This window comes from Pristiophorus japonicus, chromosome 1 (assembly GCF_044704955.1).
Source record: "Pristiophorus japonicus isolate sPriJap1 chromosome 1, sPriJap1.hap1, whole genome shotgun sequence".
Classification (NCBI taxonomy): Eukaryota; Metazoa; Chordata; class Chondrichthyes; family Pristiophoridae; genus Pristiophorus; species Pristiophorus japonicus.
In genome coordinates, this window is record NC_091977.1 from 373,088,766 (window position 1) to 373,108,274 (window position 19,509).

The following is a 19,509-nucleotide window of genomic DNA, read 5'->3' on the forward strand; positions in this document are numbered from 1 at the left end:
AACCAATCCCACCCACCCCTTCCCTCAACGATTATCTGCCCCACCTGTGACAGAGACTGTGGTTCTCGTATTGGACTGTACAGCCACCTAAGAACTCATGTTAAGAGTGGAAGCAAGTCTTCCTCGACTCCGAGGGACTGCCTATGATGATGATGATGAAATGGCCAAACAGGCCACTCAGTTGTAATAAACAGCTACAAGAAACAATAAAAACAAAACTGGAGTGACCACCCGGCATCAACCTCAGCACCGGCTTCAGGCACGACAATGGCACAATCAGCCCAGTCAACTCAGCAAAGTCCTTCTCACTAATATCTGAGCACTTGTGGCGAAATTGGGAGAGCTGTCCCGCAGATTCTCTGTCCCACTGACATACTCATACTCATAGAATCAAACCTTTCAGAAAATGCCGTAGACTCCACCATCCATCACCATGTCATGGCTTCAGGTCAAGCATGGGCAAGGAAAGCTCTTGCTGATTACCACCTAAGGCCCTTCCTCAGCTGATGAATTACTGCTCCTCCATGTTGAACACCACTTGGAAGAAGCACTGCGGGTAGCAAGGGCATAGAATGTACTCTGGCTGGGGGACTTCAATGTCCATCAGCAAGAGCGGCTCGGTAGCACCACTACTGACCGAGCTGGCTGAGTCCTGAAGGATATAGCTGCCAGACTGGGCCTGCAGCAGGTGGTGAGAGAACCAACACGAGGGAAATACCTACTTGACCTCGTCCTCACCAATCTACTTGTCGCAGATGCATCTGTCCGTGACAGCATTGGTAGCAGTGATCACCGCACAGCCAATGTGGAGGCGAATTCCCATCTTCACACTGAAGACATGCTGCATTGTGTTGTGTGCCACTACCATCGTGCTAAGTGGGATAGATTCAGAACAGATCTAGCAACTCAAAACTGGGCATCCATGAGGCGCTGTAGGCCATCAGCAGCAGCAGATTTGTATTTCACCACAATCTGTAACCTCATGGCCCGGCATATCCCTCACTCTACCATTATCATCAAGCCAAGGGACCAACTCTGGTTCACTGAGGAGTGCAGAATAGCATGCCAGCAGCAGCACCAGGCTTACCTAAAAATGAGTTACCAACTTGGGGAAGTTTCAACACAGTACTCATCATCATCATGGGCAGTCTCTCGGAGTCGAGGTTGACTTGCTTCCACTCTAAATGTGACTTCTCAGGTGACTGCAAAGTCCAATTTGGGACCTACAGTCTCTGTCACAGGTGAGGCAGACGGTGGTTGAAGAAAAGGGTGGGTGGGGAGCCTGGGTTGACACACGCTCCTTCCACTGTCTACGCTTGGTTTCTGCTTGCACTCAAGGTGCTCAGCGCCCTCCCGGATGCTCTTCCTCCACTTTGGGCGGTCTTGGGCCAGGGATTCCCAGGTGCCGGTGCGGATGTTGCACTTCAAATAGGCTTTGAGGGTGTCCTTGAAGCATTTCCTCTGCCCACCTGGGGCTCGCTTGCCGTGTCGAAGAACCGAGTAGAACACTTGCTTTGGGAGTCTTGTGTTGGGCACGTAGACGATGTGGCCTGCCCAGTGGAACAGCTCGAGCGTGGCCAATGCTTTGATGCTGGGGATGTTTGCCTGAGCGAGAACACTGACGTTGGTGTGCCTATCCTGCTGTAAGACAAAGGTCCTCTACCAACCTGACACTGCCACACAGCACTGCCCCCTGGTTATCAAAATCCACGATGAGGTCTTGAACAACGTGGACCATTTTCTATACATCGGGAACCTACTGTCAGCAAGGGAAGACATCGATGACGAGGTCCAACACTGTCTTCAGTGTGCCAGTGCAGCCTCCGGTCACCTGAGGAAGAGAGTGTTTGAAGACCAGGACCTCTGCCAGCAAGCTTATGGTCTACAGGGCAGTAGTGATACCCGGCCTCCTTATATGGCTCAGAGACGTGGACTATATACAGCAGACACATCAAAACGCTGGCGAAGTACCACCAGTGCTGCCTCCGCAAGATCCTGCAAATCCATTGACAAGATAGACGCTCCAACGTCAGTGTTCTCGCTCAGGCCAACACAGGACGACATAAACAGAGCTAAGCAATCCCACGATCAACAGATCAGTTCAAAGCTCTGCAGTCCTGCCATATCCAGTCATGAATGGTGGTGGACAATTAAACAACTAACAGGAGGAGGAGGCTCAATGATGGCAGAGCCCAGCACGCGAGTACAAAAGACAAGGCTGAAGCGTTTGCAACCATCTTCAGCCAGACGTGCTGAGTGGATGATCCATATCATAGAAACATAGAAAATAGGTGCAGGAGTAGGCCATTCGGCCCTTTGAGCCTGCACCACCATTCAATAAGATCATGGCTGATCATTCCCTCAGTATCCCTTTCCTGCTTAACATATCCTTTGATCCCTTTAGCCGTAAGGGCCATATCTAACTCCCCCTTGAATATATCCAGTGAACTGGCATCAACAACTCTCTGTGGCAGGGAATTCCACAGGTTAACAATTCTCTGAGTGAAGAAGTTTCTCCTCATCTCAGTCCTAAATGGCTTACCCCTTATCCTTAGACTGTGTCCCCTGGTTCTGGACTTCCCCAATATCGGGAAGAATCCTCCTGCATCTAACCTGTCCAGTCCCGTCAGAATTTTATATGTTTCTATGAAATCCCCTCTCATCCTTCTAAACTCCAGTGTATAAAGGCCCAGTTGATCCAGTCTCTCCTCATATGTCAGTCCAGCTATCCCTGGAATTAGTTTGGTGAACTTTCGCTGCACTCCCTCAACAGCAAGAACATCCTTCCTCAGATTAGGAGACCAAAACTGAACATAATATTCCAGGTGAGGTCTCACCAAGGCCCTGTACAACTGCAGTAAGACCTCCCTGCTCCTATACTCAAATCCCTTAGCTATGAAGGCCAACATACCATTTGCCTTCTTCACCGCCTGCTATACCTGCATGCCAACTTTCAGTGACTGATGAACCATGACACCCAGATCTCGTTGCACCTCTCCTTTTCCTAATCTGCCACCATTCAGATAATATTCTGCCTTCGTGTTTTTGCCCCCAAAGTGGATAACCTCACATATATCCACATTATACTGCATCTGCTATGCATTTGAACATAAGAACATAAGAATTAGGAACAGGAGTAGGCCATCTAGCCCCTCGAGCCTGCTGCGCCACTCAACAAGATCATGGCTGATCTGGCCGAGGACTCAGCTCCACTTACCCGCCCGCTCCCCATAACCCTTAATTCCCTTATTGGTTAAAAATCTATCTATCTGTGATTTGAATACATTCAATGAGCTAGCCTCAACTGCTTCCCTGGGCAGAGAATTCCATAGATTCACAACCCTCTGGGAGAAGAAATTCCTTCTCAACTCAGTTTTAAATTGGCTCCCCCGTACTTTGAGGCTGTGCTCCCTCGTTCTAGTCTCCCCAACCAGTGGAAACAACCTCTCTGCCTCTATCTTGTCTATCCCTTTCATTATTTTAAATGTTTCAATAAGACCAACCCCTCATCCTTCTGAACTCCAACGAGTAAAGACCCAGTCTACTCAATCTATCATCATAAGGTAACCCCCTCATCTCCGGAATCAGCCTAGTGAATTGTCTCTGTACCCCCTCCAAAGCTAGTATATCCTTCCTTAAGTAAGGTGACCAAAACTGCACAGAGTACTCCCAGGTGCGGCCTCACCAATACCCTGTACAGTTGCAGCAGGACCTCCCTGCTTTTGTACTCCATCCCTCTCGCAATGAAGGCCAACATTCCATTCACCTTCCTGATTACCTGCTGCATCTGCAAACTAACTTTTTGGGATTCATGCACAAAGATCCCCAGGTCCCTCTGCACCGCAGCATGTTGTAATTTCTCCCCATTCAAATAATATTCCTTTTTACTGTTTTTTTCAAGGTGGATGACCTCACATCTTCCGACATTGTATTCCATCTGCCAAACCTTAGCCCATTCGCTTAACCTATCTAAATCTCTTTGCAGCCTCTCTGTGTCCTCTACACAACCCGCTTTCCCACTAATCTTTGTGTCATCTGCAAATTTTGTTACACTACACTCTCTTCCCTCTTCCAGGTCATCTATGTATATTGTAAACAGTTGTGGTCCCAGCACCGATCCCTGTGGCACACCACTAACCACCGATTTCCAACCCGAAAAGGACCCATTTATCCCGACTCTCTGCTTTCTATTAGCCAGCCAATTCTCTATCCATGCTAATACATTTCCTCTGACACCGTGTACCTTTATCTTCTGCAGTAACCTTTTGTGTGGCACCTTATCGAATGCCTTTTGGAAATCTAAATACATCACATCCATCGGTACACCTCTATCCACCATGCTCGTTATAATCCTCAAAGAATTCCAGTAAATTAGTTAAACATGATTTCCCCTTCATGAATCCATGTTGCATCTGCTTGATTGCACTATTCCTATCTAGATGTCCCGCTATTTCTTCCTTAATGATAGCTTCAAGCATTTTCCCTACTACAGATGTTAAACTAAGTGGCCTATAGTTACCTGCCTTTTGTCTGCCCCCTTTTTTAAACAGAGGCGTTACATTAGCTGCTTTCCAATCCGATGGTACCTCCCCAGAGTCCAGAAAATGTTGGTAGATTAGAACGAATGCATCTGCTATAACTTCCGCCATCTCTTTTAATACCCTGGGATGCATTTCATCAGGACCAGGGGACTTGTCTACCTTGAGTCCCATTAGCCTGTCCAGCACTACCCCCCTAGTGATAGTGATTGTCTCCAGGTCCTCCCTTCCCACATTCCCGTGACCAGCAATTGTTGGCATGGTTTTTGTGTCTTCCACTGTGAAGACCGAAGCAAAATAATTGTTTAAGGTCTCAGCCATTTCCACATTTCCCATTATTAAATCCCCCTTCTCATCTTCTAAGGGACCAACATTTACTTTAGTAAATGCCCACTCACCTAACCTGTCCAAGTCCCCCTGCAGCCTCTTAGCATCCTCCTCACGGCTCACACCAGTTTAGTGTCATCTGCAAACTTGGAGATATTACACTCAATTCCTTCATCTAAATCATTAATGTATATTGTAAAGAGCTGGGGTCCCAGCACTGAGCCCTGTGGCACTCCAATAGTCACTGCCTGCCATTCTGAAAAGGACCGTTTATCCCAACTCTCTGCTTCCTGTCTGCCAACCAGTTCTCTATCCACGTCAGTACATTACCCCCAATGCCATGTGCTTTGATTTTGCACACCAATCTCTTGTGTGGGACTTTGTCAAAAGCCTTTTGAAAGTCCAAATACACCACATCCACTGGTTCTCCCTTGTCCACTCTGCTAGTTACATCTTCAAAAAATTTCAGAAGATTCGTCAAGCATGATTTCCCTTTCATAAATCCATGCTGACTTGGACCGATCCTGTCACTGCTTTCCAAATGCGCTGCTATTTCATCCTTAATGATTGATTCCAACATTTTCTCCACTACTGATGTCAGGCTAACCAGTCTATAATTACCCGTTTTCTCTGCCTCCTTTTTTAAAAAGTCAGGTTACATTAGCTACCCTCCAGTCCATGGGAACTGATCCAGAGTCGATAGACTATTGGAAAATGATCACCAATGCATCCACTATTTCTAGGGCCACTTCCTTAAGTATTCTGGGATGCAGACTATCAGACCCTGGGAATTTATCGGCCTTCAATCCCATCAATTTCCCTAACACAATTTCCCACCTAATAAGAATATCCTTCAGTTCCTCCTTCTCACTAGACCCTCGGTCCCCTAGTACATCCGGAAGGTTATTTGTGTCTTCCTTCGTGAAGACAGAACCAAAGTATTTGTTCAATTGGTCTGCCATCCTGAGGGCCCCACCATCACAGAAGTCTCTCACCAAGCTGTTCCAGTACAGAGAGTGGGATCAGGAGCCCTCGTAAAACTGAAGTCAATGGGAATCGGGGAAATCTCTCCACTGGCTGGAATCATCCCTAGCACAAAGATGCAGCAAGACCTGGGCAACATCAGGCTTGGGTTGATAAATGGCAAGTAATATTCATGCCACAAAAGTGCCAGGCAGTGACCATCTCCAACAAGCGAGAGCCGAAAATCTCCCCTTGATATTCAATGGCATTACCATTGCTGAAGCCCCCACCATCAACATCATGGGGTCACCAATGACCAGAAACTTAACTGGACCAGCCACATAAATATTGTCTCAACAAGAGCAGGTCAGAGGCTGGGTATTCTGCGGCAAGTGTCTCACCTCCTGACTCCCCAAAGCCTTTCCACATCTACAAGGCATAAGTCAGCTATTTGCTTAGATGAGTGCTGCTCCAACAACACTCAAGAAGCTCAACACCATCCAGGACAAAGCTGCCCACCTGATTGGCACCCCATCTGTCACCTTAAACATTCACTCCCTCCACCACCGGCGCACCGTAGCTGCAGTGTGTACCATCTATAAGATGCACTACAATAACTTGCCATGGCTTCTTCGGCAGCAACTTCCAAACCCACCTAGACGGACAAGGGCAGCAGGCTCATAGGAGCACCATTACCTGCAAGTTCCCCTCCAAGTTACACACCATCCTGACTTGGAAATATATCACCGTTCCTTCATCGTCGCTGGGTCAAAATCCGGGAACTCCCTCCCGAACAGGACTGTGGGAGTCATCATCATAGCAGTCCCTCGGAATCGAGGAGGACTTGCATCCACTCCCAAAGTGAGTTCTTTGATGGCTGAACAGTCCGATATGAGAGCCACAGACCCTGTTACAGGTGGGACAGACATTTGTCAAGGGAAGGGGTCGGTGGGGCTGGTTTGCCGCGCGCTCATTCCGCTGCCTGCCCTAGGCCTCTTCAAGCTCTTTGCATTGAGACTCGAAGAGCTCAACGCCCTCTGGCGGTCTTCGGCCAGGGACTCCCAGGTGTCAGTGGTGATGTCACACTTTACCAGGGAGGCTTTGAGGGTGTCCTTCTTTGGCTCGTTTACCATGAAGGAGCTCCACATAAAGCATTTGCTTAGGGAGTCTCGTATCTGGCATGCAAACTATGTGGCCTGCCCAGCGAAGCTGATCGAGTGTGATCAGTGCTTCAATACTGGGGATGTTAGCCTGGTCGAGGACACTGATGTTGGTGCGCCTGTCCTCCCAGGAGATTTGCAGGATCTTGCGGAGACATCATTGGCGATATATCTCCAGCAACTTGAGGTGCCTTCTTTACATCATCCATGCCTCAGATCCATACAGGAGGGCAGGTATTACTACAGCCCTGTAGACCATGAGCTTGGCGGTAGATTTGAGGGCCAAGTCTTCAAACAGTCTTTTCCTCAGTCGGCCGAAGGCTGCACTGACGCACTGGAGGCAATGCTGAATCTCCGCATCAATGTCTGCCTTTGTTGATAAGAGGCCTCCGAGATAGGCTGGTGGGGGACAGGCTGGTGGAGGACCTTTGTCTTACGGATGTATTTCGTATGCCTCAATGAATTCATTGACCATATCCTGGAGTTCAGCCTCAGAATGTGCACAGACGCAGGCGTCGTCCGCATACTGCAGCTCAACGACAGAGGTTGGGGTGATGTTGGACCTAGCCTGGAGGCGGTGTAAGTTAAACAGCTTCCCACTGGTTCTGTAGTTTTGTTCCACTCCAGCGGGGAGCTTGTTGTTTCTGAGGTGGAGCATGGCGGCGAGGAAGATTGAGAAGAGGGTTGGAACGATGACACAGCCCTGTTTGACCCCAGTCTGGACGTGGATTAGGTCTGTAATGGATCCATTGGTAAGGATCACGGCCTGCATGTCATCGTGAAGCAGGCGAAGGATGTTGGCAAACTTTTGGGGGCATCCGAAACGGAGGATGCTCCATAGACCCTCACGGTGTCAAAGGCCTTTGTAAGTTCGAAAAAAGCCATGTATAAGGGCTGGGGCTGCTCCCTGCATTTTTCCTGCAACTGTCGCGCTGCAAAGATCATATCTGTTGTGCCCCGTAGGGGACGAAATCTGTATTGTGATTCCGGGAGGAGCTCCTCGGTCACAGGGAGAAGACGATTGAGGAGAACTCGAGCGACAACTTTCCCAGTGGCTGAAAGCAGGGAGATTCCCCTGTAGTTGCCGTAGTCGGACTTGTCCCCTTTTTAAAAAATGGTCACAATCACTGCATCTCTCAGATCTCCCGGCATGCTCTCCTCCCTCCAGGTGAGAGAGATGACGTCATGTATCCGCACCAACAGCGCCTCTCCGCCATACTTTAGCGCCTCAGCAGGGGTTCCATCCGCACTCGTAGCCTTGTTATTCTTGAGCTGTTTTATGGCTTTGCCTACTTCGTGCAATGTTGGAGTTTCACTGAGTTGGTGGCGGGTCGCATGCTGCGGGATGGAGTCGAGAACACTCGAGTCAAAGACAGAGTCTCGATTGAGGAGATCTTCAAAGTGCTCCTTCCATCGGGCCCTGACAGCCTCAGTGTCCTTGATGTGCATTTCCCCGTTCTTGGCCAGGAGTAGGGTGGGACCTTGGGAGTTTGGACCGTCGGTGGCCTTCTCTGCAGCGAAGAATCCTCGCATATCGTGGCTGTCGGCCATTGTTGTATCTCCTGTGCTTTCTCCATCCACCACCTGTTCTTTAGGTCCAGGGTTTTTTGTTGGATCTGAGCCTTGAGCCGTCTGTAACATTGTTTTGCAGCTCCCGAGTTGGGTTGTTGCTTGAGGCTCAGAAATGCTTTGCGTTTGCGATCTATTAGTTCTTCGATCTCCTGATCATTTTCATCAAACCAGTCCTGATGTTTTCTGGTTGAGTGACCAAGTGTCTCTTCACAGGCACTGGTTATAGAAGCCTGGAGGGCAGACCAAGTGCTGTGGGCATTCAGCATCTCAGGGTCATCAAGGCACGCCTCACTGTGGGAGTACCTTCACCACAAGCACTGCAGCGGTTCAAGAAGGCGGCTCACCACCACCTTCTTTACATAGGATTACATTACATAGGATATCGGACACAGAAACAGGCCATTTGGCCCAACCAGTCCATGCCTGTGTTTATGCTTCACTCGAGCCTCCTCTTGGCTTTCCTCATCTAACCCTCTATTCCCTTCTCCCTCATATTCTGATCTAGCCTCCCCTTAAATGCATCTATACTATTCACTTCAACTACTCCCTGTGGTAGTGAGTTCCACATTCTCACCACTCTTTGGGTAAAGAACTTTCTTCTGGATTCCCTATTGGATTTCTTGATGCCTATCTTATATTGGTGGCCTCTAGTTATGGTTTTCCCCACAAGTGAAAATATTCTCTCTCTATCCACTCAATCAAAACCTTTCATAATTATAAAGACCTCTGTTAAATCACCCCTCAACCTTCTTTTTACAAGAGAAAAGAGACTCAGCCTGTTCATCTTTTCCTACTATGTATACCCTCACATTTCTGGTGGTATCCTTGTAAATCTTCTTTACACCCGCTCCAGCGCCTCTACATCCAGACTGTATGCAGTACTCTAAGTGTGGTCTAACCAAGGTTCCATACAGGTTTAGCATTGTCATGTATCTCACATTACTGTATATAACTGTATCTTACCATGCTATACATGACTGTAACTGGATATGACCTGTAACTATAAGCATACCTTACCACCAGAGGTGCATTTGCAGGAGACACTCCATACCTGTCCCACTGTGGTATATAAAGGGAGGTCTCAGGCAAGTGCAGCACTGGAGAGCTGGAATTAAAGGTGCAGGTCCTGAGTGACCATGACTTCAGCATGTGTCTCGTGTGAGTCAGTACATTAGAGTCAGGACTTAACAGTGGCGATGAGTTACGGAATCACAGAATCCACAGAATGGCTACCAACAGCTCAGATGAGAAATACAATGCTGGAGACAATTGAGATAACTTTATAGAAAGGCTCCAGCAAAGCTTTGTGACCAAAGACTGGCTGGGCGACGATAAGGCAGACAAGAGAAGAGCCCATCTCTTGACCAGCTGTGGCTCGAAAACATACACTTTAATGAAAGACCTGCTGGCACCCGAAACCAGCAAGCAAAGTCATTTGAGGAGTTGAGCACACTGGTGAGAGACCACCTGAAGCCAGCGAGCAGCCTACACATGGCCAGACACAGGTTCTACAACTACAGACGCTGTGTGGGCCAAAGCATACCCGACTTTGTGGCGGAACTTCGGAGGCTGGCTCGTTCATGTGAGTTCCCCGATGAACTAAGGAGAGAAGTACTGAGAGACTTTTTTATTGAAGAAATAGGCCACGCAGGCATATTCCGAAAGCTTATAGAGACTAAGAACTTGACTCTAGAGGCAGCAGCACTGGTTGCACAGACGTTCTTGGCAGGCGAAGAAGAAACGAGGCTGATCTATACTTCGAGTACGATAACCAACAAAGCATCGGAACAAGGGGTTCACATTGTGAAACAATCCGTTACCCCCACATACAGACAAAGGCAGGAGAGCAGGCCTTCAACAGCAGACAATGGCGCCAGAAGCCATCAAAATCAAGGGCCACATGAACGGCCGATCACATCTCATCAACCCACAATGCGAGCAATCAACAACAGATTGAGAGAAGCTCAAGGGAGAACAGCCAGACGCAGCTCATCCTTCAGAAACAATGGAAACTGTCTGTGTTGGAGATGTGGGGGAAGGCACTCAACCAGGGTGTGTCGATTTCAGCATGCCGTTTGCAGAAACTGCAACTACACAGGGCATCTGGCTCGCAAGTGCAGAAAAACAGCAGCTCGGCTGGTATGCGAATCGGAAGGGTCGGAAAGCGGACCAGAAGACGATTGGAACAGTGCACGGGACGCCGAGGTACAGCGGGTTAACACGATCAATGTCCACTGTTCTTACACCAGGACGCCTCCAATTATGATGAGGGTTCTACTCAACGGGATACCCGTCAACATGGAACTGGACACGGGGGCCATTCAATCCCTCATGAGCATTCAATAATTTGAACAGCTGTGGCCGCAGAAAAGCAACAGACCAAAACTCACAAAGATCGACACCAAACTAAGGACCTATACTAAAGAAATCGTCCCAGTTCTTTGGCAGCGCCATGCTCTCAGTCACATACAAAGGGATGGTGAACCGACTTTCCCTGTGGATTGTCCCCGGGGATCTCCCAGCCCTGTTGGGAAGAAGCTGGCTAGCAGAACTTAATTGGAAATGGGATGATGTTCACGCCATGTCGTCAGAGGAACGGACCTCCTGCTCAACAGTTCTAAGCCGTTTTGAACATCTCTTTCAGCCAGGTGTGGGCACCTTCAAAGGGGCTAAAGTTAGAATCTACATCACACAGAATGCCAGACTCGTCCATCACAAGGCTAGAGCTGTGCCTTATGTGATGAGGGAAAAGATTGAAAACGAACTGGACCGGCTTCTGCGGGAAGGCATAATTTCTCCTGTGGAATTCAGCGACTGGGCAAGCCCCATCGTCCCCGTCATGAAGCCTGATGGATCCGTGCGAATCTGTGGGGATTACAAGTCTACCATAAACAGAGTCTCCCTACAGGACCAATACCCGCTGCCCAGAGCGGAGGACCTATTTGCCACGTTGGCTGGAGGAAAACTTTTCTCGAAACTTTACCTCACATCTGTGTATATGACGCAAGAACTGACCGAAGAGTCTAAGCTACTCACCACCATCAACACACATCGAGGCCTTTTTGTGTACAATCGATGCCCATTCGGCATCAGGTCGGCAGCTGCTATATTCCAGCGCAACATGGAGAGTCTGCTCAAGTCCATCCCAGGGACAGTTGTGTTTCAAGATGACATACTGATCACGGGCAGGGACACCGACTTTTATCTCCGCAATCTTGAGGAAGTACTAAGTCGATTGGATCGGGTAGGCCTAAGAGTTAAGAAATCCAAGTGTCTGTTTCTCGCGCCTAAGGTTGAATTTTTGGGCAGAAGGATTGCCGCTGATGGAATCTGCCCAACCGAATCCAAAACCGAAGCGATTTGCCTGGCACCCAGGCTCCGGAATGTCTTGGAACTGCGCGCCTTTCTCGGGCTACTCAATTACTTTGGGAACTTTATGCAGAACTTGAGCGTGCTGCTGGAGCCTCTCCACGTGCTACTCAGAAAGGGGTGCGATTGGTTTTGGGGGGACGCCCAAGAACGCGCCTTTAATAAGGCACGCAACCTTCTATGTTCCAAGAGTGTTTTAGCCTTTTTTGACCCAGGTAAAAAGTTAGTCCTTACGTGTGATGCGTCAGCGTACGGGGTCGGGTGCGTTTTATAGCACGTCAGTGATGTGGGTAAATTGCAGCCCGTTGCTTATGCCTCCAGGTCACTTTCGCGGGCGGAGCGCGGGTACGGTATGTTTGAGAAGGAGATACTCGCGTGTGTGTATGGTGTCAAAAAGATGCACCAATACCTTTTCGGGACCAAGTTTGCATTAGAAACCAACCACAAACCCCTCACGTCCCTACTATCCGAGTGCAAGGCAATCAACGCCAACGCCTCGGCGCGCATTCAACGATGGGCACTCATGCTGGCGGCTTACGACTACACGATAAGGCACAGAACAGGCACAGAGAACTATGCCGATGCGCTTAGCAGGCTACCCCCGGTGACCACAGAAGGGTCCGACGAACAGAACTGTGAGATGGTCATGGCAATCAATGCCTTTGAATCCACAGGTTCGCCCATGACGGCTCGCCAAATCAGAGCTTGGACGACCAGCGACCCCATGTTATCTCTAGTTAAAAGATGCGTTTTAACCGGTGACTGGGCAGAGGCTCGCTGGAATTAAAGGTGCAGGTCCAGAGTGACCCTGACTTCAGCATGTGTCTTGTGTGAGTCAGTACATTAGAGTCAGGACTTAACAAGCATAACTTCCCTACTTCTCAGTTCTATACTTCTAGAAATCAACTCTTGAACTTGGTTTGCTTTTTTTTATGGCCTTGCTAACCTGTATCACAACTTTTAGTGATTTGTGTATTTGTACTCCGAGATCCCTTCATTCCTCTACCCCACATAGACTCGTGACCTTCCTGTTCTTCCTACCAAAATGTAATCCCTCACATTTATCCGTGTTGAACTTCATTTGCCAATTATATGCCAATTTTGCAAGCTTATTCATGTCCTCCTATAATTAGTTGCAGTCCTCCTCAGTATTGACTATCCCCCCACTCCCCCACCCCCATTGATATCTGCACTTCCTCCACCCCCCACCTCCCCCTCCCCCCCCCCCGCCCATGGACTATCCCTTTCTCAAGGCCAATTAGTGATGGACGATAAATGCTGACCTTGCCAACGATGCCCACATCCCAGAACTAATTAAAAAAATTACAGAGATACAGCAGTTATTTTGTAAAACAATAGAAGCAATAATTTGTCTTTGATGTACATGAATATGTGATACATTTAAAAGTTCGAAATATAAAGAGGTAACATTGTCATAATTTATTTTTGCTACTTTTTGGGGCACTGGGCTCTCTGTATTCCTGACAACAACTGCAGAATCTACATTCTCCTGGTGCAGCATTTGGTTGGGCTGGCATAGAAATTGGCCTTTATAAAGTGTATTATAACCCAGCAAGCAGTTAACGGCTTTGGGTGTAGGGAAGAAAATTGGCAAGTAAAACAAATGCTGTTGTTTTACTGCAAGAACTTGTGCTTGAATATAATCCAGGCTGTTCCGATGAAAGCATCTGCCAGCAGGCAGTAAAATTAGTTTGGGAAGTCTCAACACAGTCCTCGAAGATGCAGCCCATAAACTGTCAGTGACAGGTATTTAATTGCCAGTTGTATTCAGAGAGCTGACAATCATATCAGCTGAGGGAAACAGAACAGAAACATCCCACTGTGGGGTGAAGGGTGTTCTATGGAGGTTAGAGTTGAGGCATATTGTTCAGTGAGTGTAAAGGGAGTTCTTCCTTCTCACTAACCTGGGAGTGTTACTAAGAAGAGAAGCAGAGAAATAGTCCTTTCTCCTGTACTGACATTATGATTCCATTTCTTATTGCTAATTTTTCATGACAGGAATAAGCTTTACGTGACATCCCAGTTCCAGTACATTTTGTTAATTAGCCTGCAGGCTTCTAATAACCGTCACCTCATCGTACACCCAGCAAATTATTCATTTTTATATGTCACACTTGGCCTGTATTGTTGATCACGTGATAATGAATTGAAAAATAATATTTCTTAATTTCAATATTCTGTTCAAACAACCAGTTCATCAACATTTATGAATATAAAAGTATATCTGTCTCTACTGTTACGAGAATGTGCTGCAGGAAATCCTTTATCTACTTGATAGAAATTTGTAATAAGTCTGTGGGACGGACACTTGCCACAACAACAGCAATAACAAGTTGTATTTATATAGCGCCTTTAACATAGTAACATTTTCCAAGTCGCTTCATAGGAGTGTTATAAAAAAAAAATTGACATTGAGCCACATAAGGAGAAATTAGGACAGAAGTTTGGTCAAAGAAGTAGCTTTTAAAAAGCGTCTTAAAGGAGGAAAGAGAGGTAGAGAGGCGGAGAAGTTTAGGGATGGAATTCCAGAGCTTCGGGCCTAAGCACCTGAAGGTATGGCCACCAATGGTTGAGCGATTATAATCAGCAATCCTCAAGGGGCCAGAATTAGAGGAGTGCAGAAAACTCGGAGGGTGGGAGGGGGGGAAGGTGGGCGCGGTTGTGTTGGATGAAATTACAGAGATAGGAAGAGGCTCGGCCATGGAAGAATTTGAAAATAAGGATGAGAATTTTAAAATCGAGGCATTGTTTAATCGGGAGCCAATGTAGGTCAGCGAGCACAGGAATAATGGGTGAATGGGACTTGGTGCAAGTACAATGATTGATCATTGATAGAGCCACCATCTTATCACAAGCTGATTTGGTTACCTGCTGTGAAATTGTTCAATGATATTTTGTATCATGTATACGAGACAAAGACATTTTATGATAGTAATCACGAAGTATGTTCCCCTCATACTGTTTAATGATCAATATGACATAAACAAATGCACTCTGTTCCTCTAATAATATTTACAGTGGAAACTTGCAGCCAATTACAACAGATTTGTCATGTCAGTTCCTTGTGGTTAATTTTTCACTGTGCTGCTGTTTTTTTACTACAATGTCATTAAAAAATGAAGCATTGTTATCATGAGCTTATAACCTAGAAGTTGCTGTTGGTGATATTAATAGCGAATACGTAAAGCATTCATATATTCCTTTTGCCGCTATTTAAACACAGGTATTAACCCATTTATTTTAAATGGGACAATGCTTCCGCTAAAATAGAGGACAGAAAAATCTCATCCATATGCGCTAAGTCTTAGTCTACTAATATCACTAAGAGTAATTTCTAGAATTATGTCTTGTGTAACCCATTTTATTCATTTTGTAAATTTTGGCACCGATTATTAAGGCCCCAAGGACCAATTGCAGGTGAGCCTTGAGCCTCCTGGTAGGGGCGCATGCTGTCAGCGTGCTGCTGGCTAAATAGGAAATAACCAATTTCCACCCCACTATATCTCCAGTATATGCAATTTTCAACATATTTTCCCCAAACTCAAATAGGATAAAGTGGTTCAGTTTGTAGTGTTCTAAACTAGTTGCAAATGTGACAAAGAATGCAACTTAAAATTTGATTTCTTATTCCATAACATTATTGTCCCCATCTGTGGTAAGCAACATGATAAAATATGATCAAACTCACATACTTATAATTTATGCTCTTTTCTTTGAGAAAGCCCCTCTATTTTCATGCTGATTCTAGGGCTTGCATCTGTTGATAAATGATGGTAGAATGAGAGCAAGTATGTCGTGTTATAATTTATATCCCTGTTAATGATTTTATTGCTCAAGAAGTAACATAATTGAATATTGTAAATTATATGGAGTCTGTGGAATGACGTATAACCCATCTGACTGTCACAGAACAGCTCACGGAGGTTATTTCTGAGATATGACACGTATAAGAATAAAGTAATCATCCTACAGCTGAATGATGCTTATTAAAGCATCTTTTTATGACACTAATTAGCAGTTTTCAGTAGTTGTATTATTGCAGCTCTAATTACTCAGTGGTTCTGTTTATTGTGCTGTATACATTGACAGCTATTCCTCTGTGAAATTCAGAACTTGTCTTATCTCCTGTATTATGTAACATATTCCCACCTGACTTACATGGAAATCCAATGTTGTAATTCATTTTGGAAGTGTCAGTTTGGAATCATTGATTAGTTGCCTCAATTTTCAAGCATTGTTCTAAATTTTACAAATTTGTCATATCTCAACAGTAAATATATACTGTGTAAAATCAAATCACATCAAGAGCTGTGAGAGATGTAACCTAGAAATTAGAACTTGTGAAAAATTGAATCCTTGGATTTAGAAATTAATTTCCACTGGATGAGCAGAACTTTCCTCATTAAACCCTCGTTAACAGCACTATGGGAGTACCTTCACCACATGGACCGCAGCGATTTTTAAAGGTGGCTCACCACCACCTTCTCAAGGGCAATTAGGGATGGGCAATAAATGCTGACCTTGTCAGCGACACCAACATCCCAGGAATTTTTTTAAAAATTTATTTTGCCCGTTTTAGCACCAATTTCCATGGGAATCAGTAGCAATAAACATAACATTTTACAACTATTTCAAATGGGAATCAAAGTCCAGGACAAAATTAACAGTCACTTGGACAAGTATGGATTAAATAAAGAAAGCCAGCATGGATTTCTTAAAGGCAAATCATGTTTAACTCACTTGATTCTGTTTTTTGATGAGGTAACAGAGAGGATTGATGAGGGCAATGCAGTTGATGTGGTGTACATGGACTTCCAAAAGGCATTTGATAAAGTGCCACATAATAGGCTTACCAGCAAAGTTGAAGCCCATGGAATAAAGCGAACAGTAGCAGCATGGATACAAAATTGGCTAAGTGACAGGAAACAGAGAGTAGTGGTGAATGGTTGTTTTTTGGACTGGAGGAAGGTACACAGTGGTGTTCCCCAGGGGTCGGTACTAGGACCACTGCTTTTCTTAATATATATTAATGTTTTAGACTTGAGTGTACAGGGCACAATTTCAAAATTTGCAGATGACACAAAACTTGGAAGTATAGTGAACAGTGAGGAGGATAGTGATAGACTTCAAGAAGACATAGACAGGCTGGTGGAATGGGCAGACACGTGGCAAATTAAATTTAATGCAGAAAAGTGCAAAGTGATACATTTCGATGGGAAGAATGGGGAGAGACAATATAAACTAAAGGTACAATTCTAAAGGGGGTGCATGAACAGAGGGACCTGGGGGTATATGTGCACAAAGCATTGAAGGTGGCAGGGCAGGTTGAGAAAGCGGTTAAAAAAGCATATGGGATCCTGGGCTTCATAAATAGAGGCATAGAATACAAAAGCAAGGAAGTTATGATGAACCTTTATAAAACATTGTTTCGGCCTCAACTGGAGTATTGTGTCCAATTCAGGGCAGGGCACTTTAGGAAGGATATGAAGGCCTTAGAGAGGATGCAGAAAAGATTTACGAGAATTGTTCCAGAGATGAGGAACTTCAGTTACGTGGATAGACTGGAGAAGCTAGGGTTGTTCTCCTTCGAGCAGAGAAGATTGCGAGGAGATTTGATTGAGGTATTCAAAAGGGGTTTGGACAAAGTAGATAGAAAGAAACTGTTCCCATTGGCAGAAGGGTCGAGAACCAGAGGACACAGATTTAAGGTGATTGGCAAAAGAACCAAAGGTGACATGAGAGCAAACTTTTTTACACAGTGAGTGGTTAGGATCTTGAATTCACTGTCTGAATGGGTGGTGGAGGCAGATTCAATAGAGTTCAGTTTGTTATTTTTCAGTCTGTTACTAAAAGTAATTGGAAGGAAAATATATTGAGAAGAACGGATGCTGAGATTTGCTCCCAAAACCATTATTAAAAGATAGATGATCATACAGATAATCTGTTACGTCATCGAGAAAACAATTACCCTTCTACAGTTCAGAATACATTCAATTGATCATTTTCATGATTGATGGGTGTTATTTTCCATGCTATGGATTTTGTTGTAATTGGCTTTTTAATGTTGTGGGAATTGTATTTAGTTTTTGAGAGGAATGGAAGATGAACTAGTTTGATGTGTGATATTGGGGGTTGTCAAGTTATCATCTAAGTTCAATAAAAATAACACAATGTTCTTTGTTCTCTTGTGAATTCAGTGCTTTTGGCTGCCCCTATTCAGAGCTCAACATGAAGAAAGAGTCAACAATTCAGGACAGACTTGGAGGAGAGAAACTGATGACCCTTGTGCCAATTCCTCTTGTTCCAAGAACTAAACGTCTTGATAGTAATGATTCAAATGAAACAAGGTAAGTGCCTTTTTCAAGATGTTCGGAATAAATTGAAAGCTGCTCTGGGCTTTATTTTTATGTAAATTTCTGTGCAACGATGTGATAGCTCCTTTAAAGTGACCTGCACGGCACAAACAATATTATTGACATTTTCTAGTTTGCATCTTTGTAAGTAGCAGTAGTAATGAAATATTGTTTTTTTTTAAGATAGTTCTTCTGATGCACTTGCTGTGTAGTACCAGCAGAATGGTGTTATTTTCTGAGCAAGGTTCAAACTCCCTTACTTTTATTTATTCATTCACAAGATGTGGACATCGCTGGCAAGGCCAGCATTTATTGCCCATTCCTAATTGTCCTTGAGAAGGTGATGAAGTGGCCTTTTGAACCGCTGCAGTCCATGTGGTGAAGGTACTCCCACAGTGCTGTTAGGTAGGGAGTTCCAAGATTTTGACCTTGTAACGATGAAAGAATGCCGATATATTTCCTAATCAAGATTACTTTGAGGGGAACTGGAGGTGATGGTGTTCCCATGCGCCTGCTGCCCTTGTCCTTCTCAGTGATAGAGATTGCAGGTTTGGGAGGTGCTGCTGAAGAAGCCGTGGCGAGTTGCTGCAGTGCATCTTCTAGACGGTACACACTGCAGCTACGTAGCACCGGTGGTGGAGGGATGTTTAAGCTGGAGGATGGGGTGACGATCAAACAGGCTGCTTTGTCCTAGGTGGTGTTGAGCTTCTTGAGTGTTGTTGGAGCTGCACCCATGCAGTCAAGTGGAAAGTATTCCATCACACTCCTGACTCGTGCCATGTAGCTGGTGGAAAGGCTTTGAGGATTTAGGAGGAGAGTCGCTCGCTGCAGAATATCCAGCCACTGATCTGCTGTTGTCACCTCAGTATTTATATGGCTGGTCCAGTTAGGTTTCTGGTCAATGGTGACTCCCAGGATGTTGATAGTGAGGAATTCGATGATGGTCATGCCATTGAATGTCAAGGGGAGGTGGTTAGATTCTCTTGGTCATTGCCTGACACTTATGTAGTGTGAATGGTACTTACCACATCAGCCCAAGCCTGAATGTTGTCCAGGTCTTGCTGCATGTGGGCACAGGCCGCTTCATTATTTGAGAAATTGTAAATGGAACTGAATACTGTGCAATCATCAGCAAATATCCACTTATCTTATGATGGGGGGGAAGGTCATTGATGAAGCAGCTGAAGATGCTTGGGCTTAGGACAC

The 19,509-nt window shown here is 45.7% G+C and overlaps 1 protein-coding gene across 4 annotated transcripts in view; it reads left to right on the forward strand.

The window, feature by feature from the left end:
* LOC139273836 (lethal(3)malignant brain tumor-like protein 4) overlaps positions 1 to 19,509 on the forward strand; it is a 563,891-nt gene that overhangs the window by 229,237 nt on the left and 315,145 nt on the right. For all 4 annotated transcript variants that reach the window (XM_070890916.1, XM_070890932.1, XM_070890926.1 and 1 more), the window contains exon 18: positions 18,148 to 18,297. In XM_070890916.1, coding sequence (XP_070747017.1) covers positions 18,148 to 18,297 — 150 coding nt within the window. The remainder of the gene's footprint in view (positions 1 to 18,147; positions 18,298 to 19,509) is intronic.